The sequence below is a fragment of the Mirounga leonina genome, unplaced genomic scaffold, assembly GCF_011800145.1.
Source record: "Mirounga leonina isolate KUSES-001 unplaced genomic scaffold, KU_Mleo_1.0 Mir_151, whole genome shotgun sequence".
Taxonomy (NCBI): domain Eukaryota; kingdom Metazoa; phylum Chordata; class Mammalia; order Carnivora; family Phocidae; genus Mirounga; species Mirounga leonina.
This window is the reverse complement of record NW_023270377.1, coordinates 8,400,971-8,427,253: the sequence shown is the minus strand read 5'-3', so window position 1 is coordinate 8,427,253 and position 26,283 is coordinate 8,400,971. Positions and strand designations below refer to the sequence as shown.

General features: G+C 39.0%; 1 protein-coding gene across 1 annotated transcript in view; it reads left to right on the top strand.

Annotated features, from left to right (window-relative positions):
• The window catches only part of CAB39 (calcium binding protein 39), an 86,521-nt gene that overhangs the window by 12,117 nt on the left and 48,121 nt on the right, over window positions 1–26,283 (top strand). Inside the window, exon 2 of the mRNA XM_035006912.1 lies at window positions 24,176–24,331. Coding sequence (XP_034862803.1) covers window positions 24,218–24,331 — 114 coding nt within the window. The 5' untranslated portion in view covers window positions 24,176–24,217. The remainder of the gene's footprint in view (window positions 1–24,175; window positions 24,332–26,283) is intronic.

The window sequence follows — 26,283 nt, the reverse complement described above, 5'->3', positions numbered from 1 at the left end:
AACACCTAAAGTGGGGGGGATCTGTATGAAATAGTTTGGGATCTCTATGAAGAAAACGATAAACTTAATTGAGTGGAAAAAAGACCTAAGTAAGAATGGGGAGTTACCATGGTCTTGAATGTGAAGACTGAATGAATGTTAGGAAGCAAGAAAATTTCCCAAGTTAGCGTACTATTGGCCAGAGAGTAAAGTCAGATTTTTTAAAGGTTAACTTAGGAAGCTCAGTAAAATGTATATATGTGCCTACTACATGAATGAGATCACACATCACTGGGGAAAGAGGAAGGATTATTTAGCAGATTTTTAGATAATTGGTTATCTATTCTTTGGGAAAATCAATTTTGATAAGCTACTCTTTATGAAAATTAATTTGATGGAAGAATGAGTTTTAAAACAAATTAGAAGAACATTTATATGAATATTTGTCAGACCTTTGGATGGGGAAGTAGGCTTATTTCCATTGCTATCAAGTGATCAAAAGGGGAAAAAAAAAAAACCTGAGATAAACAGATGAAAAAAAATTTTGCATGATGATAGACAAAGGGTTAATATTTTAGTTCAGTATAGCCAAAAGGTCATACAAACTGGCAACTACTGTTTATTAGTAAATGCTACCCTGGATGTTTTGTTATGTTAAAATTTTAAGTCATGCTATCATTTTATAATAAAGAAGGTAAATATTTTGCCCAAGGGTTTTGTTCTATACCTCTTCTAAATGGCAAAACTGGGGTTCAAACCGGGTCTGATAAGAGCTTAGCCTCTTAGCCCTTGAAGCATGCTGTTTTTCAAACATGTCAAAGGCTAAAACACTGGGTAAATGAACAGTGAATTCAGGTAGTGGCTAAATAAAATACAAGTAACAACGGGGATGTTAAATAGAGGTTTTTGTTTTGTTTTGTTTTGTTTTTAGGTGGTAATGCTTATGTTAGGGATGCATTGAGAGGGAGATAAGGCAGTTTCATATACTGCCCATTTGGCCTTTCTGGGAAATATTTTGGCCCAGTATATATCCAGATTCTTAAGATGTTCCTTTCCTGTAAGCCAGGGGAAAATAAAGTGACATATATTTATTTTTCATCCTTACTACAAGTGATCTCCAGTGTCTTTAAAAAAAAAAAAAATCCAGCTATTTTATTGATTATGGTGATGGCTGCACAATTCTGTGAACTATTGAAAGTGCTGAATTGTATACTTTAAGTAAGTGAATGGTATGGTATGTAAATTATATGTCAATAAAGCTGTGATTTATATTAGCTATTTCAGCTGTTGAGTTGAAGAAGAAAATGGGAGTTTGCTTCTCTGAATCATTTGAATTGTGAAAGATGTTTAAACAGATCGGATTCTTCCAACTGATGCTGCACTGATTTTATTGGAAGGCTCTGTTTGATGCAGCATCATAAACCTGAAGAAGGTGTAATTGGTGCTGAGGATATCCTAGTCGTCCAAGTGAGAGAGCTGGTAGCCCAGTGGAGTCCTCCTTGAGCAGGGAGCTTAGAAGTTTTATGGCTTCAGGTTTATCAAAGTCAGTCTTAAGATCACGTGCTTGGATTTCAGGAGACGCCTTACACCTCATCATTATTTAAAACTCTTGTGTGCACAGGCGCCTGGGTGGCTCAGTCGGTTGGGCGACTGCCTTCGGCTCAGGTCATGATCCTGGAGTCCCGGGATCGAGTCCCGCATCGGGCTCCCTGGTCGGCGGGGAGTCTTGCTTCTCCCTCTGACCCTCCCCCCTCTCATGCTCTCTCTCTCTCTATCTCATTCTCTCTCAAATAAATAAATAAAATCTTTAAAAAAAAAAAAAACTCTTGTGTGCACACACACACTCTCTCACTGTTGATTTTCCTTTGGTATCCTACCTTGTGAAGACTGTATGAAGATTGCCCTTGTTTTCTAGGGGCATACATGAAATGTGCTTTTTGTAATTTTCAAATACAAGGATCCATAAGTCAGAGTAACATAGCACAGAGGTTGGGGCAGGGGATACGGAGAGGTGGGGGCGGGGAGCTCACATTGAAATATACTGGACTCTTGCAGAAGTTAGATCAGCCTGTTCTCATCCCTTCAGCAACAAGAGCATGGTGGGATGAATCAGGATAATATTTCACCCTGTAGGGGAATTGGCAACTTGTTGACCAGCTGGCCTGGAGCAAAGAGTATTTGGTGCGAAGTGGAGAGTTATAGTTATTCTGTGACATGGGCATATTCCTCTATAAACCCAGTAAATTGTAGATGTCAAATGATTTGAAATACCAAATATTGCCAAGAGAGACTTATTTTCATCACCGCTAATATTTATGTGCAGGTGACTCTGCTAGGCTCTGCTCTAAGTAGAGGGTGCTTTGCCTTTATCAGGGGAAATGAAATAGAAAAGTTGGCTGGTCATAGGGGAGGGAAGATAGCCACAGTTTAGTATTGGTGACCAAAAGCCCTGTTTGCCAGGGAAAGTCCAGGTTTATGCCTCTTGTCCCTACATAATTATTCATCGCATCCCCCTTCATTCCCCAGATTGTCCTGGTTAGGATGATAAATTATGTCATCTAACATTTAGCCGTTGCAAAACTAGCTGTTTCTTGGCCCCGTCCCCTCAGTTTTTGATGCTCAGGGCACAAGGCTGGCTGTCAGGTCCTCAAGTAGCTTGATTTTGAGGCACTAATTCTAAAGCCATAGCAGCTACCTGGTCCCTCTGGAACCAAGAGGATTTTTCACTAGATTGCCTTGACTGTTCTCTCTGAATGAGAGCTATGATGTTCTAACTCGAAAATGTTCTGCTTTGCCTCAAGTCAAACACTGAGACTCTGTAAATGTAAACACCCTGTTTTCGCCCAGATTCTCTCTTCCACTCTCCCTCCCCTTCTCAGGAACTACTACAGAAGAAGAGAAGGTGTGGCATTCTAGTTGTTAAATGGTTGTTCTTGGGTGCCATGAAACTTTTCAGGGAGGTGATACACCGCTATTCATACACTTATATTTATGTAATTTTTAAATCTTTATTCTTTCCTTTCCGTATTTCTTGCAAGTTTTAGAGCAACGGTATCCAAAGGAAAAGATCAGGAGTTCCAGGGGCGCCTGGGTGGCTCAGTTGGTTAAGCCACTGCCTTCGGCTCAGGTCATGATCCTGGAGTCCCTGGATGGAGTCCCGCATCGGGCTCCCTGCTCGGCGGGGAGTCTGCTTCTCCCTCTGACCCTCCCCCCCTCATGCTCTCTCTCTCTCATTCTCTCTCTCTCAAATAAATAAATAAAATCTTTAAATTAATTAATTAATTAATTAAATCTTTAAAAAAAAAAAAAAAGATCAGGAGTTCCACAAGATCATCTTGAGAGTTCAGTTAAGGATGGCTAGGGAAAAAAATTGCATTTAGTTTGTGTTTCCTTGAATAATCTCAAACTTTATTCTCAATTTGTGAGAATAAACACACACCTGTTTTCACATTGTTGTTTTTTTTTTTATGTTTCTTCCTCCGTCGTTTAATGACACATTTCTGATCTTCAGCTCTAAATGCAGGTACGCAGAGTACATGCAAGCATAAAAGACAGTGCCAGTCTCAGTGTCCACGAGGCAGGGTTTGGCCCTTTCAGAGGTGAAGAGGAGAAATGTCCGAGTCCTGCCTTTGTTGGAGCTGCCTTCTGGGGCGCAGGACTGCAGCAGTGATAGCTTGCAGGTAGCCTCCGTGTTACTTGGAACTCTTGTTTTTTCCAGCAAGGTCGGGATTTAGTGAAAGCTTATCTTGGGAGGAGTCTCACACTGAAAGTGTGGGAAAAGGCAGCAGTGCGCCTGGATCTTCACCAACAGTCGGAATCAGGAACACAAACTCCATTATGACTATCCATGTGCTTCTGCGTTTCTCTGCTTACTCGTTCTGTCTGTGCACACCAGCCTTTTCCACCTGGTAGAAAGCCTGGCCACCTGCATTTCATAAATGTTCTTTCGTGGAGCTTCAGCCCTGCAACAGAAACTTTAAGGGGAGGTCTACCTTCCCCTCTGGGTTACTACGCTAGGGCCAGTGGGAGTGTGGTTCTTACAGGACTGTGGCATCTCCCACTGTAGCTATGTTAATGGTTGGGTGGGGGGAGCAGTTGCCAGAAGGAGGTGGTGCTGGAGGCAAGGTAGAATGACCCTATGACCTTCCCAACTGTGAGGATTGTTGAGGTTCTTCTCCTGTCTGCTTTGTTTAGGTGTCCAAAAATAAGTTCAGATGAACTTCTTGGTTATTTGTCTGCACTGAGGACACATACTCCTTCCTATTCTCATTTTGTCCTTTATCTCTCACTTTGCCCTGAAAAGCGGGCTCCTTTTTAGCTCCTCTGCCCATAGATATCCTCAAGGCAGGACTGGATCACAGAATCCCAAAGGAATTCCACCCCTGACTAAAAGCTACTGCACTGATTGTCATTCTGCAATCCCAGAAATACGCAAGGAGGGATTAGAATGTATGCCACCCAAAGGTGGAATGTTCTGCTTTGTTAATCTGCTTTTAGTCCAAAGTACCAGTATTTGATTGGGTGGCATTTTGGTTTCTCATCATTTGTAGTTTGTTAACATTTACCTTGTGCCCTTTGCCTGTCACCCTCCCACGCCACCCTTACCTCAACTTGTATTCTTACTGTTTTTTTCTAATTTCTGAGAAGAGATTGGAATCGAATATAGAAGTTTTAAAAGTACAGCTCAGCCATTTTAATTTACTAATGGTATTTTTTACACTAGTTGAATGAAGTACATTTCGTATAATTGATTAAAAAACGTATTTTTCTCTAAAGGCAGCCATTTAGTCCTTAATGTCTTCAATGCCTCACATATAATAGGAGCTTGAAAAATATGTTGAATAAACTTGGAAATACTTTTATTCATCCTTTCTTACCAGAAAGGAGAATGACAGGGACTAAATAGGCCTTGCACACTGGAGTAGGATCTGCTTGAGAGCCTGTCATGTTACGGAGGAGACCAGGGCCATTGTTAGTTAGCACAGGTAAGAATTATTTGACTCTGAAGAAAAGTGGTAGAAGTACCTTATTGTACTGTCCCTCATACCTGTTGACTGCCCTGATACACTTTACCTCTTTGACTTAATTTAGTAATCTCCCCAGGCAGAATGTCCCCTTAGCAGGGTCACCTATTTTCACCTGAACAGGAGAATTGATCATGAAGTATTTAACAAATTTATCATGGTGGTTAAGACTAAAAGCCACACCCTCATGCTAAAATGAGCTGTTCTTTCATGTTCCTTCTTTCCAGTTGAGGCAAGTGGAAAAAGTTAGGGTTATGTTTCCTCTTTTCTTCCCCCTTATGTCCCCTCCCCCTCCCGACTTCACCCCAAAGAATTACATAAGGAGCGAAGGAAAAATAAGGAAAGGGAAGGAGAATGATCCCCGGGGCAGGGTAAGTACACAAATAAGTGCGTGTCTTTGACACTAGCTAGTTGGGGACCACACCTGTGGCTCTGAGTTTTAGTGGCCAGAACAAAGAAGAAAACAAGAACAGTTGTAAGACTGTTCAGGAGATAAAAAACAGATCAGCCACTTAAGAGAAATGTAATCTTTCCAGGAATTGAGACCCTATAGATCTTTTATTAATATAGGCTCTGAGTCCTTAGTACGTTTCTCTCGATTCTCTACAGTACCTGCAAAAGTAAAGTACCTAAGTTCCAGTTTAAGCTATTTTAGTATAAAAACATAAGGAATAATATTAGGCCAGAGTGCAGTTTAGTTAAATCGTTACTTTTCTGATGTTCTGGAGCTTTGGAAGTGGCCCCCTGTAATTGTTCCTACCACTGAACTTTTTATTAAAATTGGGTACCAGAGAAGCCCAAGGTTCGAGTTTTCTAGCAACCACTCCGCTTTCACAGTCAGCTGAGCTGGCCAGCAGCCCCAGTGTCAGCCTTTGAAAATTAAAGAGCTTAACCAGGACTTGATTTCCAATCTAGATGTATAAGTTGACTTGGAGGCCAGGTCAGTGTTTTCCTCAAAAAAATAGTTCTGTGTTCAAGATACAGACATGTTTAATGTCATAAAGTAGTAGTTTAAACATTCTTGTTAAATTTCTGACACCGAAGTGCAGTATAAAAAACTGATAGGAATGAGGTATTTGGGTTCAAGAAGAGATGGACCCTCGCCTGATTTCCTTGGACCTTAGAGCAAGGTTTAAAAGCCACTGTCAGTTTCATGGCTAATGTTACTTTAGTCTGGAAAAATTTCAAAGCCTGCATCATTAGTCTCCCACTGAACAGGCTCGCCCTCTGCACCCCCCTGCCCACGGGAACACCTATAGAAAGCCCAGTTTTCATTAACATTAACTTCCTGTTCGAACCACTAAGATTCTGACAGGTTGGCAGTATGGTTAGCAATAATCAAGCATTTGGGAAATCAAGTTAAAAACCAAGAAGGTAGGGGCGCCTGGGTGGCTCAGATGGTTAAGCGTCTGCCTTCGGCTCAGGTCATGATCCTAGCTAGGTCCTGGGCTCGAGCCCTGCATCGGGCTTCCTGCTCCGCCAGGAGCCTGCTTCTTCCTCTTCCTCTGCCTGCCGCTCCCCCTGCTTGTGGAGCTCGCTCTTTTGTCAAATAAATAAGTAAAATCTTTAAAAATAAATAAATAAATAAATAAATAAAAACCAAGAAGGTAGATTTTTGAGGCCTGCACAGAAATGATAATCTCCATACGTTTTTTTGCAGATTATAGAGCACTTTCACAAATATTATAGTCACCACATTCACTTGAGTTAGTAGATTCTTCTGCTGAAATAGTAAAGGAAACATGGAATCCCATATTCAAAACTTTTGTAGATGCAATTACTTAAACTTTCAGTGTTAAGTAATTGCATCCGCTGTAGCTCTTTCTGAATATTTTGGGGCTTCTACCCAAACCTTAGCTTTTTGGACTCCCTTGGATATAAGATGTTTTTGTTGTGTATTTTAGATACAGCTTTCAGATTAAAAAGCAAGTTTTCCATTGTGACTGTATTGTGATGTCAACACTCACCTGGAAACCACCACTCCATCAAGTGTGGAATGTTCTTTGGGCAATAAAAGAAGGCATGTGATTATTCTGTAAACAGCCCTTGAGTTTACAGTGAGTTTTTTTTTTTTTTTACCTTCTGCCTTCCTCTTCACTTGATACTTTATTACCTACCAGAGCTTGATAAAATTACAAAATAATTTTTGTTTTCTTATCATAATTCATATTGTTGCATAAAGCTCTCCAGTCAATTGTAAAACATTTTCTGACTCTTACCCAGATTTATCCTGTCTACACAACGCAGCTCAAGAAGCATCTCCTCAGTTGAAGTCTGAGGTCTTCAGCACACAGTGCTGTGTCCGTCCTCTGAACTTGCTCCTCATATCATTTATTTGGGTTTTTTCATACAGGCTCTGGTGGCATGCGTTAGTCGCCATAGATTTCAGTCTTTCTGTGTGTGTGCCTTGTCTCCCCAGTTGTATTCGAAGGCCTGGAACAACTCCTAGTGAGTGTGTACCACAGGATGAGGGGTGGAAAGGATGTGTTGACTCGTTAGGAGATAAATCCTCTTTGAGTAAAATGTTTTACACCATCCTCTAAAAGGCCCTGGAACTGTGTATTCTGTGACTCTAAATACTTCTGCTGGAAAAAGCATATTTACACTAAATACCACTATACGGTGGCCTTTGAGCAGTTTAAAAAGGAAACAAACCTTCAAATCTCCAACTATGGTGCTTCAGCTCAGGCTGGCTTTGTGGCATGTTTGTGCTTTCATGGGCATTTGGCCAGAACAGAAATAGCAATGCTGGACCTTGAAGGAAAGTGATTTTCCAGGTTTATATCTGATCCTCTAGATATAAGTTTGAAGGTTGTAAATTTTCTCTTTAAGATTTTATTTATTTATTTGAGAGAGAGACCGCATGCGCACATATGCCTTGGGGGGAGGGGTGGGCAGAGGGAGAGGGAGAGAGAGAATCCCAAGCAGACTCCTTGCTGAGCATGGATCCCTAACATGGGGCTCACTCCCACGACCCTGAGATCATGACCTGAACCGAAATCAAGAGTTGGATGGTCAACCAACTGAGCCCCAGGAACCCCTGAAGGTTGTAAATTTTCAAAAGGAAATTGTTTTTTCCAAAATACAGTTCTTCATTAGAATAATTAAAAAGAAAAAAAAAAATCATTTCGCCACTCTCAGGTGTACCCTTTAAGAGCCACAGCACTTCTTTTACTTTTTCGATCTCTCTTGACACAAAAATAATTTTCTAAAAGGCTTTTTTTTTTTTCTTCATATTGGAACTTCGTTTCCAATTTTTTCACTTGTTTACAGTTCCAGTTTTGAATTACACATTCTTTTTAGGGAATTGCCATCTTTTTAAAAGAGCAGGATTGGCTATTTGCTTTTCTTATTTACTAAAACATGGGTAAAACCATGATGTTTGCCCATGATCATATGGACTATGTTTACACAACCCTGCAGCAAAGTGAGCAGTAAATTCAACTAGAAGAAAACTGGATATACGATTTCATGCTTAAAGACCGATGGTTTCACATTTTAAAATGTGGACATTGATTAACCTTTTATATTATTAAAATATAATATTAATTTGTAAAGAAATAATTGTGAAGTTCACATTTTCTGGACCTAATTCTAAAATGTCACTCTTAATTCCTTAAGACCATCTGTAAGTGAATCAATGTAGACACAATTAAAGATGGCACATCATATTGATAAAAGGCCTTTAACATATTCATGGAATCAGTTAATTATTCATGTATTACAGATGTTTCTCAATAAGGCTTTGTAGTATGTAACTGTAATTTCAAGTCTTAAACCAAGTCATGAAATCTTTTTGGCTTATGATAATTGGAAAAGTTCAACATTGTGAATAAGTTAGCTGGCACTAGTAAAAGAGCTACTCAGATTGATTCTAAGTCTCTTTTACAAACCGCAGGTTCCATCCTATCAGTTGTTTGTGAAATCAGCTTAGCATTTTAAGAGGGAGGAAGGGAACAGGGGACTAGGATAGAATAAAATAGAATAGAGAATATCACTGTAATTTTAGTTGGTAAGGATAAGTACTGTTTGTTGGTACTATACGTGTATGTATGATACTTATTTTTTATGTATGAATATATGTGTGTCACAAGGTCAGAGAAATCTGTAAACTGTCACTGCTAGTGGTAATGCAGTTAGGTGGCCTGGTGGCCTTGTGGTTGTTTAAATTGCTATACACACAATTCAGATTGATGGCATGATTTAATTGGAAAGCTTCATTATTTGTACTGTTAACAGGGAGTAAAGGAAGACATGTGTGACTTGCTGATCAGATTCGTAGTTGACAGGAATCTGGTAGGGAAAGCTAATAAGACACTGGATAACAGACGTAAGATCCCAGAAAAAAATTTGAAATGTCCTACCGTATACTGAATTTAAAGTAGAAGCAATTTAATAGGAATAATTGTTCAGTCATGCAGGTATGTCCCAAAATGCAGAAGTAAACAATGGGTGAAGATGTGGCTCCCTCTAACATGTGGAGAAGCCTTAGGTCAATTAAACTGCTCAGTAGAAAGCAGCCAAAGCTCTTGATGGAGTCTAAGACTACATTTATGAAATACACGGATGGGTAGTCTTGGCTGGTCAGATCACATATGGAACATAGAGTTCAGTTCGAAACACTACACTCTTAAGGACAGTGACAAGCTGGAATGCCTGCAGAATAACCGGGGGGGTCCTCTGAGTCCGCTCCCCCACAGTTCATCTTTACCTGTCACAGAACCCAAACTGGATGAATTATATAGGAATTTGGTTACCAACTATGCTCAGTGTAGTGCAGATTGAAAGTGGATCCATGGCTTTTGCACACTCACAGCTCACAGGCTAGTGTGGTGATGGTAATTTACATAATAACATGTCTGATTAGGCTGCTCATAAAGCTTTGAGTTTCTTCTACACGAATCTCTCACTTTCCTTTTACCCTAGTCCTGGATGCATCATTGCTTAGGACATGAGGAGACATGTCTGCTGCAAAATATTCCTACCTGATGCTCACTGAAATTGCTACCGCGGTTTGATGGCATATTGTCAGTTTACTTCTAATCCTGGTATCTGCCTCTGGCTTGCTTAGATTGGGATAAAGTTTAGGTACGAGAAATTGGTCACATCATGTTGGAATCCATGTCTAAAAGGCATGTCTGTAGATTCATCTTAAAAATCTCAAATCATACACCTATAATTTTGAAAAATGTATCAAGTTTAGTGTTTAACATTGTACTTATTTAGCATGTATTTTTGTGTAGTTATATATAAAGAATGTATTCTGTGCTGCCCCCCTTCCAAATAACTTAAATCAGTTGGTGATTAACTGGAGAAAGGTCATGAATTCATGTTATAGTGGATTTCTTGATTGACTTTCCCACAACTAAGCAGCATTAATGTAAAAGTTGACGTGCTTTGTCAAACTGGATAATGTAGTGAGGTTTGTTAAATTAGATTCTCCTAGAACATTATTTCAGAAAAGGATATTCATTGTTTAATTGTAAATAATGTCTGATACCTGTAGATATGAAATCTTGCATTCATATTCAGCATGCAGTTACAAGCCCAATAGAAAATCTGGAATTCATAAAGAAAAAGGTATAGATAAAGCTATAAGAAAATGATTTGTACATTAAGTTTAAGAAGCTGAAATGCAAATGGCCAAGTAGGACAACATATTTGCAAAAAAATAACAGCCAAAGAGATAATATTGATAATTATACAGTATTCTACAAATCAGTAAGAAGACATACTCCAAACCCAGTAGACTCATGGACAGTAGAGATGTACAATTTTACTAAGGAAATGCAAACGGACAGTAGACATGAAAATATGTTCATTGTTACCAGTGATCAGCAATTCAAATAAAAAGAATTGCAAGAATGAGAGGGTTAGGGAGAGGAGGAGATCAAGAAAATAGCAGTTCTTAATCTGACAGATTGGCAGAAATCAAAAGGATTTCTAGAGCCTACTGTTGGTTAGCTGGTGCACTGTTGATGGCAGTGGAAATTGGCATAAGCTTTTGGTACAAGTTAAGAATCTTGATGTTCTGACTCTCAGACTGCTGCCTTACCTGAGTCACTCAGAATCTCCTTGGCTTCTTTTACCGTAGTATCTGGCATCCAGAACTGCACAGAACATCGTGTGGTCTTTTTGTGGCCAGAGCAGCCCGCTGGTTGGTCATTCTTTATGAGAAATTGCTCTCTAAGGTGGGCAGGCCAGGGATCATTTCTTCAGGGTTTATAAAGATTAAGAACTGACACTTAATGTTCAGTGACAGTCCTGACTCAGATACATCTGGCTAGTAGAGAGAAGACAAGGGGTTTCTTTATCTTCACTTGTTTTAATGACTTCCAGGGACAACTGGCCTAGTACCTTAATACAAAGTAAAGCTGGGCAGATCCTGCACAGAAGGGAAGGGACATCTGGTCACCCATTAGAGATAAGACCAAAAGCTGTGACCTGAGTATTTCTGCTGAAGAAGTTATAAAACAGCCCATCCTTTGGAGAAATGCTGCAGTGACCCCCTGCTGACTCAGAAAAGAGCTGTGTTGATCCAAAAATTTCAGCTGTGAAGCTTTATTTAAAAGACATTGTTAAAGGTGTATTCTGCATGGAATTATTGATATAAAATACTAAGTTTTGCCAAATTGTGCATACAGAAGGTTGAAACATAAAGACATGGACCTTAATTTTTTAAACTCAGCTTTATCTGTAATATTACTAAGCTGATTTGGAATCTGATATTCATTTAGTCACAACTAGAAGAAAAACATTTTTAGTAGGAGTACTCCCGTTCATGGCTTCTTGCTTTAGTCCTGAGCAGACCACCTTTCTTTTAAACAACAAAAGACATTTGAAAACTGCTCCTGGGACCAATCCTCTACTGGGGTAGAGAGGAAATATATATGTAAAGAGCACACTTTTTTCTGCAGAGGTGAAGTACCTGTGTGTGTGTGTGTGTGTGTGTATTGAAGTCATGGAGCTCTGATCCATGATACATACTTAACTCCTAAGAGTTACTTAGCTGTGTGTTCAGTTTAGTTAAAATACTTCCAACTCTTGTCTTTAAAGTGAATTGTAGAACTGTTTGAGTGGGTGTTTATATATGCCCCACCTTGCTCCAGAAGGATTTAAAGTAGCTTGAAATATTCTCTTGTACCTAATTATCATAACTTTAGTCTTGAAAGTCCATAATGACTGCATGGCACACTGAAATTACCACAGTAAAACTTGACACTAGTAATATGGTTATCTGAAATAACTGAAAGTTAACATGAGGTTCCTGTTTGTAAAATCAACACACAGCTTTTTTTTTTTACATGAGCTGGTACTTTAAAACAAGTTCTTGTAAAATTACTTTTGTCTATAAATCAGCTACTAAAGCAAAGCCCTCTCCTGTAAGCATGTATCTCTGGCTTTGTTGCTCAAATATAGAATGAACTTCATTATTAGAGAATATTTCATAAGCATTCATAATTTGACATTCCCAGGTTTAGTGTAAGTAAAATAAACTCTCAAGGATTAATAGAAAGCCAGTTTTAGAAGAACACAAAAGTGAAATTATTTCTAAACATCATTTTTACTAAGCCTGTTTCATTAAGTACTCATTCTGTAATTCACTTACAACAAAAGGATGGAGAAGCTCATGGTCATTCAGACCTCTGTGTGTGTTTGGGAGTCTTACTTGAAACTGGAAAGGAGTATACAGTTTTCATAGCCTAGCTCTCTATGCAGTGCATTTCTGATGTTTAATAGAAAAGGAACTTCGGTTTTCAGTAATGAGCAGTAAGAATTCTTTCTAAAGTGTATGAAACAGAAGTACGGGCCAATTTTTGTTTTGTGTTTTTTGGGGATAGGGGACATTCAGGGATATTCTTTTCATATTTATTTAACTCAGTAATCTTAGAAATTGCCTTTCACCTATTTGATCAGAATTTTAAAAATCAATATTTTTTAAAAAGTCACTTGGTGAACATTTATTTCTGGTAACTCTGATAATTTAATACTGTTACGTTGTATGTTTTGTTACATACTTGATCTGTATGTAAAATGAAAAGATAAATGGAAAGAGAATTTGGAGTCAAGAGACTTGCCTTGAATCCTGATATCCACACTCATTATGGGACCTCAGGGCCAGCCATTTCTGTGAATCTGAAGATGTATAGGAAGTATTTACCATAGGAGTTCGAGAGGGTGGGGAGAGATAGTTTCATAGATAGAAAATGTTTGTAGTAAGAATACAGAAACACTAGTCTGAAGGAATATATTCACTCCTGTGTTGATTGCAACATTATTTGCAATAACCAAATTATGGAAGCAGCCCAAGTGTCCATCGATAGATGAATGGATAAAGAAAATGTGGTATCTATGTACAATGGAATATTATTCAGCCATAAAAAGAATGAAATCCTGCCATTTGCAACAACATGGATGGAACTAGAGAGTATAATGCTAAGTGAAATAAGCCAGTCAGAGAAAGACAAATACCATATGATTTCATTCATATGTGGAATTTAAGAAACAAAACAAATGAACAAAGAAAAAAGCAAAGAGACAAACCAAAAAACAGACTCTTAACTATAGAGAACCAGCAGATGGTTACCAGAGGGGAGGTGGGTGGGTGGGGGGAGGATGGGGGAAATAGGTGAAGGGGATTAAGAGGACACTTATCTTGATAAATACACGGAACCGTTGAATCGCTGGGTTGGACACCTGAGACTACCATAACATTGCATGTTAACTAAACTCAAAAAAAAAAAAAAAGCCTGGAGACATTGGATTAGAGAATATACATCACAGTATAACGCACAAGTGATCAATACTGTTAAGTTCATTCTGATTTAACATTAATAAAAGCAGTCCATGCAAAAAAAGTTGTGAAGATCCAAAAGAGGATAGTTCTACAAATTGTGCCTCAGTCTTAGGAACCCAGCAGTATTCCATGTTGGTTAACTACCTGAATCCATCGCACTTTAATCAGAATTTTGCCATGTTCATGTTCTTGGCACAAACAGCATACACATGGACAAATTAGAGTTGCTCAGCAAGTAGGGGTCCAGCTTTGTGCATAGCAACAGGTAAATTATAGGTGCTTTCCTAAGATTTCCTGCTCACTTCACCTACAAAACCATTTACGTGGTGGCCCCTAGCCCCTTACTGGCTGGGTTTCAAATTAAAACTTTCTAGTTAACTCCTGTTTGTTTATATATCAGTCATTTCTGTGGCCTTCTTTGTTTTTGGTTTGAGAAGTGTTTTTCAGTGCCCGTCAATAAATGTATTTGGAGTCTTGTACAAAGCGTATAACATTATGGCTAATACTCAGTTTTGCCCCCACAGGGCTTCCTGAGTCGTTGGGAGTGATACATATGTAAATAACAATAGCACAGCATCATCAAGGTTTTAAAAGCTTAGGAGTGTGAGGAGGGAGGGGACTTGCACTGTGTGGTCTTCCTGGAGGGGCTGACCTATAGATATGGGGTGGGGATGGGCCGGGTTTTGGACAAGTAGAGAAGGGTCCTCCCAAGGAGGGGCTACCCATGGTGGTATTGCTGTGGTTTTCCAAGAATTATTTCTAGGAGGGGCACTGTTGAAGGACTTGCCCGTGTACTTATTCCTCTGTAGATGTTCTTCCTCTTCCTGTCTGCTGTAAACAGAAAAGTTAGTTTATGGAACTGCAGTGGACAAAATGAACACACACCGTGTAGTTCGGAACAGTGAAGTAGGAGAGCTATGAGGCTCTGTAGAGGAGAATGGGTTGTTTTTATGTCAGAAACAGGTATTAAGGTAGTCTTTGTAGTTACCCATAAATTTAACTTTGGACATTTTGGCAAATAAGGGGACAAAGCAAAGTGCAGTAGACATACCAATTAAAAGAAATATACCAACTCTTCAGAATAGGAACTTTTCCTTATTACTAATTTTTTTTAATTATGAAAATGTTCAAGCATATACAAATAGACTCTAGTATAATTAATTTCCAACTTCAGCAGTTAATAATTTGCTAGCCTTGTTTCATCTGTTCCCCCCGCCCCACCTTACTCTGAGGGGCACTGGAATATTTTAAAGCAAATCCCAAATTACTTGTACTTTGGTATGTATGTCTAATTAAGGGTATTTTTTTCTTACCTACTATAGTCCGTTATAATACCTGACAGAATTAACAGATTCCTTGATTATCTGTCCAATGTATAATTTTTCTGATTGCCAACATATCTTTTTGACAGTTGGTTTATTTGAATTGAATTAGTCTCTTACTTAATATTCTGTGCTCCCCACCCCACCCTGCCTTGTGCTCTTTAATCTGTTGGAGAAACCCAGTTATTTGACTTGTCCCTTGTTCAGGGCTTGACTTACTGCTTCCTAGTGATGTTGTTTAAATTGTTCTTTATCCCCGTTTTCCTATACACTGGTGGCTTTAGAAACTTAATTAGATTCAGAGTTTTTGTTTTAACAGTGGGAGAAAGGAGATCAAATACTTATAGATGGAGCTTTGTATTTCCTATTGCATTATATCATGAGACAGATTGATGTCTGGTTGTCCTGTTTTTAGCAATAGATCAGTGTCTTCCAAGTTGTCAGCTCCAGTGTATCCACTGTGAAGTTCTCCATCACCCTTTCTCCTAGGATTTTAATGATCACCATTGATGATTGTTGCCTAGATCCTAGATTCATCAGGGATTACACAATGGTAATTTTCTGTTTTTCTTCCTGTGTTTACTAGCTATGTGAACTTTTCCTTGTCACCTATTTGGTTACCCTCAAATACAGGCTATACAGAAAAGACAAGATAAATGTGCTGTTCCCTTCCTTTATTTACCAGTTTTGGGGGTATTGAGGTGTTGCTCTCAAAAACTCCAAAGTGGCCGATGAAATTTTTTAGTACTATAATTTTCATGGATTTTAATGTTTTACTTATATTAACTATATTAAGTATTCTTATTAAATATGTAATAATTTATATATTATATATATGCAAATATTTAATTTGTGTGTCAGTTCATTGTGGTCCTTTTTCTTTTTTATGTCCAAACTGTATCATCTTAGGCCTGTGGGAGCCTTTCAGATTGATCCCTGTGTCTTTTTTTTGTCATGAACCCATTCATCTTTGCTTCCTGAAGTAATTAACATGTCCCAGGCTCATCTTGTTTGTGTATTTCCTGCTCCTTCATGGAGACCTGGTTCCTCTTAAGAGGAATGATCATGTATTAATTTTTAAAAATAGTACTTTTATCAAAAAACAGTATTACATGCATATTGTAAATACTTAACCTTTAAAATTTAGTATACAGCTCATATTCTCACTACCTGTTACTAATCCTTGATATTTCTTTCTCTTAGCATATGTATCTGCACGTATAGATCACACATGGGATTACTTTATACACACACAGAGTATGTATATGTATTTGCACTTTTGAATCTATAAAGTGTTTTCAGTTAAGAGGAATTACGGGCATTTTTTCGTGTCAGTGGAAGTCTTCAGAAGCATTTATTTTAGATGACTTTACAGTGTTCAGTTATATTTGTGGAAGATTTTTGTTGTTTTCCCCATTTTCCACTTTTGAAAATAATTCTGCCATCATGGCACGTAAATCTTTTTAAAAAAATTTTTATTGTTATGTTAATCACCATACATTACATCATTAGTTTTTGATGTAGTGTTCCATGATTCATTGTTTGTGCATAACACCCAGTACTCCATGCAGAACGTGCCCTCCCCAATACCCATCACCAGATGGCACATAAATCTTAAAGAAGCAGGTTAAAGAAGCAGAGAGAAACATTTTTAAGCCTACTGATATGTAATGAACATATTCATTATAATATGAAAGATACTGGATAACCTGATAGTGCATAGTTGTTTGAAGTCCCAGCTCTTCCACTTTACTAACTAGGTTCATGATATTTGAACAAATTATCCAGTATTTTTGAGCCTTAGTTTACTCATCTATAGAACAGGAAAAAATAAAACTTCTCTTAGGAATGAAGGATCAAAAGAGTTCTACTCTTTCCTTGAGGATCAAAAGAAATAGTTCATTCATTCATTCAAATATTCTGCAAGTATGTACCAAGCACTCTTCCAGTTTCTGGGTCAACAATGAATGTGCGAAACCAGTGAGGTCCTTGTTTTCATAGGACGTTTTTAACAGAAAGGAGCAGATAAACATATGTCGGTTTATGGTGATAAGTACTAGGAGAGCAATGAAGAAGATAAGGAGATGAGAGCAGGGGAGAGGTGCTGTTTTGGAAACAGTGGTCTGGGAAGGCCCTATTGATAGGGTGTCATTTGAGTAGAAGTGTGAGTAAAATGAGGGAGAGAGCCATGGTGATTTGAGCTAAGAGCTCTCCATAAACAGTATGGGGAATGTACTTAGGCCTGGCCCAGAAATTCAAGCGCTCAAGTCTAGAGTGTAAGAGATGAGAACAGAGAGGAGTGGATCACAAGGAGCCTTACGTGCCTCGGTCAGGAGTTTGGATTTTATCCTGAATGAAATGGGAAGTCATTAGGAAAGGTATTGAACAGAGAAGTGAACAGTGCTTTGTAATCTCTGATGTGTCCTGTGAGAGATCTTATTTTAAATAGTTACTGTTACCACTACTACAGCCCTCTGGTTTACCATCTAGGCTATACAAGTGTCAGTTTGACTCCTGCATGGTGTCCAGTGTTGAACATCCTGGGCCCCTGGGAATCTAGTCAAGGTATATTAATTGCAAAAGACACTCTAAAGTCTTGTATCTCTTGGGCCCTTACTTTTGGTTTTGACATAGTTAATGATGAGCATGTATTTGGTGGCTTTGGTAATTAACCAAAGGTTCAATTGCTTCTTCAAGCTATTGATGGTTTATTTTAATGGAGCTAAGTCATTGCATCTTATTTACAGCTAAGAAGGGCATGTATCCTGTCCATCCAAAAGCTGAATCAAAACTTCTGAGATGCAGGTTTAAAAAGAAAAACACGATCAGGGCGCCTGGGTGGCTCAGTCATTAAGCGTCTGCCTTCGGCTCAGGTCATGGTCCCGGGGTCCTGGGATCGAGCCCCCACATTGGGCTCCCTGCTCAGCGGGGAGCCTGCTTCTCCCTCTCCCACTCCCCCTGCTTGTGTTCCCTCTCTCACTGTGTATCTCTCTGTCAAATAAATAAATAAAATCTTTAAAAGAAAAAAGAAAAACAAGATCACTCATTTTATATTGCTATCCAGTCTGAGGGTAGTCTTTTTTTACCCAATTTTCATTGTGGAAATAGTCACAAATCAGATTTTAGAAGAAAAAAAAAAAAGCCTGTGTAATTATCCCTTATTACTATTTATTCATATTTGACCATATGCAGATGCTGCACTAAGCATATTTAAACACATGTAATTTAATTCTTATGCTAAGTTGTGAGGTAGCTATTTTTCTCCTTTTAGAGATAAGGAAAAGGGGCTTAGAAAAGTCTTAAGTAGGGGTGCCCGGGTGGCTCAGTTGGTTGAGCAACTGCCTTCAGCTCTGGTCATGATCCCGCAGTCCTGGGATCGAGTTCCGCATCAGGCTCCCTGCTCGGCAGGGAGTCTGCTTCTCCCTCTCACCCTACCCCCTCTTGTACTCTTTCTCTCTCTCTCTCTGTCTCAAATAAATAAAATCAAATCTTAAAAAAAGAAGAAGAAGAAGAAGAAGAAGAAAAGTCCAAGTAAGCTAAGGCATGGTGAAATCAGGATTTGAACCCAGGTTGTCTTTAAAGCTGTGTAATTAACCACTGTGCTTTATATAATTGGCCTGCACAACTGTATGGATAGTCTAGCACCTAGCACAAAATCTGGCATGTTGTAGATATTCAGTATTTATTTGAATTAAGGAAATCAGCCCTAGAAGCAGGAGGCCTCAGAGCCAGCTATCTAAAAATGGGTTCAGGTGTGTACTACATTTCACACTTTCCATGACTGCTTATTTAAGTACTTTAATAGTCTTTGTGTGTAACAATCTTATTATTGTATGTGGGGTTTTTTGTTTGTTTGCAGTTTTTGCTTTGACCACCAAGTTTATGAGTCAGATCTAATAGTTAAGTTAGTGTAGAGTCCTATGAATTCAACTGTCTAAGAATGTGTTGTCATTCAACACTTTTCCTTATTGTCTCTACACACATAACACCTACATCCATGCACACCAAAGTGTTGTCTTCCTTAGAGCAGGCGCCCTTCATGTTTGTGGCATATAGTAAGTGCATAGTCAGTTTGTGGATGGTTGAATGTCCTAATGAGTCGTTTATAGACCATTTGACTATTTTTCAGTATTTGTCAGTACATAGGTGAATAGAATTAGTTACAGTTAGGAGGAGGCGGTTGCACAAGCCAGAAGCAGTCAGATTGCCTAAGAAGGGCAGTGCCTAGCAGTGCTCACTCTAATGATGTTATTAGACTTTTATTTTCCCGTGGGTGTTCTGTATGTTCTCCAGCACTTTTTGGGGTGGAGCTTTGTGCTCTTAGGAGTATTCACATAACAAAGCAGTAATTTGCAGTTTTTGTTCTTTGTAAGATATTAAGTGACCATTTCTAGTATCATCTGGTCTCCATCTGTTTTGAAGAAGAGAGTAGACTCCCAGTACAAAAGGCCACAGTTACAGAGCAAGTAATGAAAAGGAGAATGTATACCAAACTGTTAATACCTGTTGTCTCTATAGGCTTTGCTGGTGACTTTCACTGTCTACCTTGTGTCGTCCTTCAGTGTTTGAATTTTGCATAATAATGTCACCATTTCTTAAAAACTAGAAGTTTAACTCTTAGTGATGGACATAGGTGCAGAAGTAGATAGAAGGACTTTCATTATTCTGACCCCCAGCCCAACTCCCCCCCTCTCACCCCCAAGGATATAGAAGCTTGCTGAAGGCTTTGCATATGTGAACAACAGCACAAAAAGTGTTTTTGGTTTTTTGGGTTTCTTGGTGATTTCAGTAGTCCCAATCCTTATGTGAACCAAATTTCCCAAAATATCCCCTAAGGGTGATATTGGCCCCATTTACAACCACTGCCCTATGTGGAGGATAGTGAAGGTCTACATTTGGTGTCTGTAGCGTAGAGAGATTGAGAAGATAGAATTGACTGAAATTGTGAACTGATTATGTATGGAAGAGCTAACAAGTAGAAATTGTCTGGTATGATGACTGGGGTTTGTGACTGGATGAACAATGGATTCATTCACTGTGAAGGGGAACTTAAAAAAAGAAGTAGGACTTGGGATGAGGTTTGAGTTGCCTGGAGGACATTTACAGAGAGCAGTAGTTGGAAGTGTAGGCTGATTGGTTGGGGCAGGAGATAGATTTCAGATTATTAAAACCATGGGTAGGGGTGCCTGGGTGGCTCAGTAGGTCAAGCATCTCACTCTTGGTTTCAGCTCAGGTCATGATCTCACGGTTGTGGGATTAAGCCCCACATTGGGCTCAGCACTCAGCGCAGAGTCTGCTTCGGCTTCTCTCTCTCCCTCTCCCTCCCGCTTGTGCTCTCACTCTCTCAAATAAATAAATCAATAAAATCTTTTAAAAAAAGAAAGAAAGAAACCAACCATGGGTGGATGAGATCAATTGGAATATAGAGTAAGAACACAGCCAAGGGTGGAACCCGGAAGGACATCAATGTTGAAGTAAAGATGAGTCATTGAATTAAATGCAGAAAGGAAGGGCATTTGGAGAGAAAGGGAAACAGCTAAGGGAGAGCAATGCACGGAAGCTAAGGGGTGTGCAGTGCTCAGTATTCACGCAGATTCCTTTCATGCAGCTTTAGCATGAAGTTCCATAAATGTTGGTTTTAATATGAAACTAGTATATTTAATTATTCTTCGCCCAGTCCCTCAAATTTTCAGGTTAAATTTCCTGTCTAAGGCTTCTTTATCTTTGGGATTCAAGCATACAGCACGGTTCACCATCAGGAGCAAGCTTACCTCCAGTTTGAGAATTGTAGGTATGGGTTTCTACAGCCCTCTAGAATCCTAACAGTGGCTGGTTTTCTCCCAATTGCATTAATAATTTTGGCTCAGGCCAAAGAGTCCTGCTGAGGTATATTATGAACCAAAAAAAAAAATTTTTGAAGGGATGGAGGAAATTGGTTGTATTTGAAAGCTAAATGGATTTTTCAATTATATATTTTTGTCCATTTCTTTTTTTTTTTTTAAGTGTAACTCTTTTTTTTTTTTTTTTTTTAAGATTTTATTTATTTATTTGACAGAGAGAGAGAGAGATAGCGAGAGCAGGAACACAAGCAGGGGGAGTGGGAGAGGGAGAAGCAGGCTTCCTGCGGAGCAGGGAGCCCAATGTGGGACTCGATCCCAGGACCCTGGGATCATGACCTGAGCCGAAGGCAGACGCTTAACGACTGAGCCACCCAGAAGCCCTATTTTTGTCCATTTCTTTCATGAACTCCAGTTATGTCCAAAACATAGTTCAGGCAGTTTTAAAACAGTATTAAGAAATAGTCTGAACATACAGAAAAATTGAATAACAATGAAAACCCGTATGCCCACCACCTAGATTTAAAAATTAAGATTTTTACCATATTTGCAAACATGGTACTCTGGCTTAGAAGTAGTTGGCATATTCTGGGAACAGAAAGGACATCAGTGTGGCTGGACCTCTGTGATAAAGGTCGGGGCACTGGGCCATGACTTGGAAATGGGTAAAGCCTGGGAGGGCCATGGTCGGAACTTGGATTTTATTATAAGGGCAGTGCAGAATTATTGAAGGGCCTTCATCAGTGGGCTCTTGTAACTAATCCCTAAAACTCTCTCAAGTACTTGTCATGAAATACTGCTGATGGTAAAGAAGGAAAGCGTTCCTTCCCCTGCGGGAAAGGCAAGCAGGTCGTTATGGTGAAAGGTGTTTTTTAACCATCTTAATCCTTGTTTACCATTGCTGCTTCAGCCCGGGTATCTCCATACTCTTGGGATTGTCAGTTCCAAAACCGTTTCACATCGTTCAAGGATCTTGCTGAGGCGTGTCCACTTCTTGTTTTGAGTGCTCGTTACTAACTGTATTTCCTCAAAGTACAGTCTTACTAGTTTTTATGTTCTGCAAAATTTTGGCCGCATAGTATACTAATTACAAGGAATGATTGTGTCATGCTTCCTCTTTCCCTCACAGAAATACTTTATATGGGTTCTCTTCGGCAGCTGTACTCTTTCTACTCTGACGAGAATTTGGTTTATGGTAGAACCTTTTAAAACCCCCTTTGCCATGGAAAGTCACTTCTTCCACCATTGAGCCAGAACTGACAGTATCTCTGTTGCATAGCACCATAGCACTTCCTGCAAAATACCATTAAACATACCCACCCTCCACCCAGCATTGACTTGTAGCATCATTGCTATCATTTGCAGAGTACAAATAGGAAAGATTGTATTTTCAGGGGATTTACTGTGATTGTGAATTCACTGTGTTTATGGAAAAGCAACCTGCATTACCCCCCTCAAAAAAAAAAAAAAAAAAGTAATGGGAAAGAATGATCCAGGATTTGTGGAGGTCTGTGTCTATGAACATAACTTGTGTACCTAGCCAGGTAATCAGATAATGTAACAGCCACTTGGGATAACTCAGCTATAATTGATCTAAACTTCTTGTCATAGACAAGATATTTAGATGTAATTTTATGCATTTTTGGATTTTTGAGAACCTGTGTTTGAGGACATTTCTCTTTGGTCCTGTGATTAAGCAGATTTACAAGCTGATAGGAAGATGGTGAGCTATCTAGGTGATATTTGGGTGTAAAGATTGGTCAGAACAGATCATATCAAAACATGTCAAGAAATAACACACTTGCTCATGATTTAATTGAAGGCTTAATGTTAGTGTTAATTTGCATGCTCTTTCCCCTTGAGTGTGTCTTTATAAACAGATGTGCAGGTCACTGTATCTCAAATTTTAGAGAAAAAGCATTCAAATACTTTATTCAAGTGAAGTCTTAGGCAAAGTTCAAAAGAAGTGTTAATGATGCTGTCTGTGCATTGGAGATATTTTATGTTGACATGGGGAAAAAAACTTTGGCGGAGGTGGGCAGTGGGCCTCAGGGACAGTTAAATACAGGAGTTTGGAACTCACAGTTTGAAAACCACGGACCTAAGTGATCTGAAAGGCTCTTCTCAAAAATGTTATCTTTTGGTATCTTATATGAGGTTGTTTAATGTCTATGAACATAACTTCTTTCAGTTTATTTAGTAAAAGTAATTATAAGATCTGACACGTTCCCAAGTTACTTCCATTGTTTGTCTTGTTAGTAACTTTGTTTTTTCATGGTGACTTCTTGGAATAGTTGATGTCCTCCTTTTACATGATGTAATATTGTGGTTTATGTGGTTGAAATATTGTTTTCGGCTACCCACAAAAAATTAAGAACTTCCAGAAGTTCATTATCCCTAGGCTTTTATCCAGTGAGTTCCTTCATAGGAGATAGTCTTATCCAGGCAAAAAGAGTACACATTGAAACTGTCACTTAAGGGACTTGAGGATCTGCTGGGAGATTTGCCCAAGGCTCGGTCCCAGAGTCTCTCCAACTCTGAGACCCTAACTGACTGAAGAGAAGGAGGTGTGTGTCCAACTGGGTGCTTGGGAGGAAACGGTGTAAACACCGGCCAACATGCATCTGGAGAGACCTAGAGAGTGAGCCTGTTGCCAGTGCTGTTTGGCTGAGCTCCTTACCTAGCTTTTTGCCTCAGTTTCCTCAACTGCCAAATAGAGATATCTATTAATTAAAGGTGTAGTGCAATGATTAAGGACACTTTGGATCAAGACAGACCTGAGCTGGTTTTATCGCTTACTACCTTGAGTCAGTTTCTTGACCTCATTAAAGTTCACTTGTAAATGGGAGTAATAATGTCCCTCAGGGAACTCTTTAAAAAGATCCCATAAGATGATGAATTAAAGTACTTAGTGTGGGGCCTGGCAGTACTATTTGCCCTGCTCATCAGCACCAGCATGTTCCTCCTCAAATGGGTGGTTAGGAGAGCAGGTGATAAGGTATTTTTGAAAAGTACGAAGTGTTCCGTAATTCTAAGATATCTCTGCATTATCATTTCCCTTGTATATTTGTGGGTTTCCCAGTTCCTGCTCATTTTGAAAGTCTTGTTATAAAACGACTTTCTCAAACACTGATTTTCTTCCCACATTAGGATTCAAAAAGTATGTCTTCTGTTGACCCCACTTTTTCTCACTTGTGCCTTGTGCTGTGTCCGCAGGTAAAGCAGGCAGAGCTCAGCGAGGTGTCTGTCGCTGCCGCCATGCCGTTCCCATTCGGGAAGTCGCACAAATCTCCAGCAGACATTGTGAAGAACCTGAAGGAGAGCATGGCCGTTCTGGAAAAGCAAGACATTTCTGACAAAAAAGCAGAAAAGGTATGTATTTGGCTTTATTTTATATTTTCAGTCTTTTGTTTAGGAGCAAAAGTAAGACGGATTATGAGGTGATTTTAAAAGATCAATAAATCCCAGTTTGGGGTTTTTAAAATAGAGTCCTAAAGTGCCATTTGCTGCTGCTTAAACACCACGTGCTTTCTTCTGTACTGCCATCTAACAGATCAATTTCTAACTTCTTTCTCGGTTTTTCATTTCAGGTTTTCAAGTTTGTTTAAATTTGGGGCGGGGAGTTATTTTGTTTTGTTTTGTTTTGTTTCGTTTTCATTGTTGAAGTGGTTTATTTGATTCCTGAAATCACTGTTTCCACTGGTAGTCTTCTTGGAGAGGCGCCTCTCCCGGTTTCCTTTCCTCCTTTCCTTATTCCCTTTATCCATGATGAGTATCTTCCTCTACCCAGTCTCCATAGTCTAAAACTTGGCTTTCACCCCAGTCTGTCTCCTTCTTCTTTAAGATGTGATCTTTCACGAAATAGTATCAACCCCTACTTCCTAAGGGATTTGTGAATTGATTCTGACTTCCATTTCCAGTTGATGAAGACCCTCATGACCTTTCTTAAGGACCTTAGCAGTATCTTAGTCCTTAATACTCTTTCTAAAATACCTCCCCTGCTTTAAACCTGCCATGCGGACTCCTCCCATGGCACACAAGGCACTTCATGACCTGGTCTCTGTTTCTCTAGGTGATTTCCAACCCCACTTCCCCTTATTCTATGTGCTCTAACAATCTCAACTTATCTCTGTTAGAGCAACTGAAGCAAATAATCAGCTATACTGTTTTTAATGCCTTTATCTTATCTACCCCTTCCATTTCCACCTCAGCCGCCATTCATCTTTCAGAACGACCCTATACCTTTCTTTTCCTAGATGGCTTCCCAGAGTACTCCCTTTCCTACCTCATCCTTGTCCCCTAAAAGATACCTCTCCCTTTTGGCCACCTCCTTTGGAAATGCCAGCACTGCCGCCATCTTGAACATGATTTTATTTGTGTCGGATTTTTGTCTCCCTTATTAGAACATGAACTCTTTGACCCATGTGTTATTCCTGGTCCACTTGTGCCCTCCACAGTTCCTGATTCCCATGGGCTGGATACCTACTATTGTTTGAATGAGTGTTTCAAACATTCATTGGAATGACATTTTCCACCCCGTTGTTTATTTTAGAAGGTTGTTTCCTGTCTTGGGTTATTGAATATTAGACTGTTTAACATCTTTTTAAGTCTACCTGTGTTCCTATGAAGAAAAGAAGTTCATACTCATGGGATTAGGATTTGTGACAGGCTACTCAGTAGATCTTCCATGGAAATTCTAGATAGTTTCTTGCATTCCCATAGTAAGATATAGATAAATGTTAATGGTATGATAAAACTTTAAAAAAAAAAAAAAAGTCTGGTGTAATAGATGATAGCTAGATTCTTGTATTTGTGTTTGCATTCAGTCTGCTGTCTTATGTTATTTTGGTTGAAGTATATAAAGAAAATCTGGCCCATACAGATATATAGGTGGAAAAGGGAGGTATATTTTAAGAAAAGCCTTTCAGATAATTTTGAATATTTTTTATACCAAACCAAAATTCAACAATTGATAGTTCCTTGGTTGTAATAGAATCTGAAAGTATATGAATAAACTTTTCATGCTCTGCATTTTGAAAAGATCTTTTATCCATGCATGATTTTCTAACATTCATCATTTAGAAAGTATCGGATCGCTGACACAAACACATCTTCCAAATGCTGACACATTATACATTATAAAAAATTCACATTTTTCAGTATTACCACTAATCCCATCAGAAAAGTCCAAGTATTGGAAAGTGGTCGGACTTACGCCTGTTGTATTCAAAATTGAAATTTGATAACAAATACTCTTGGGTGTTTTCCCTAAAAGTGACAGGTTTACTCTGTTCACTTTCAAGAAAATGTCTGCCATATTTCCA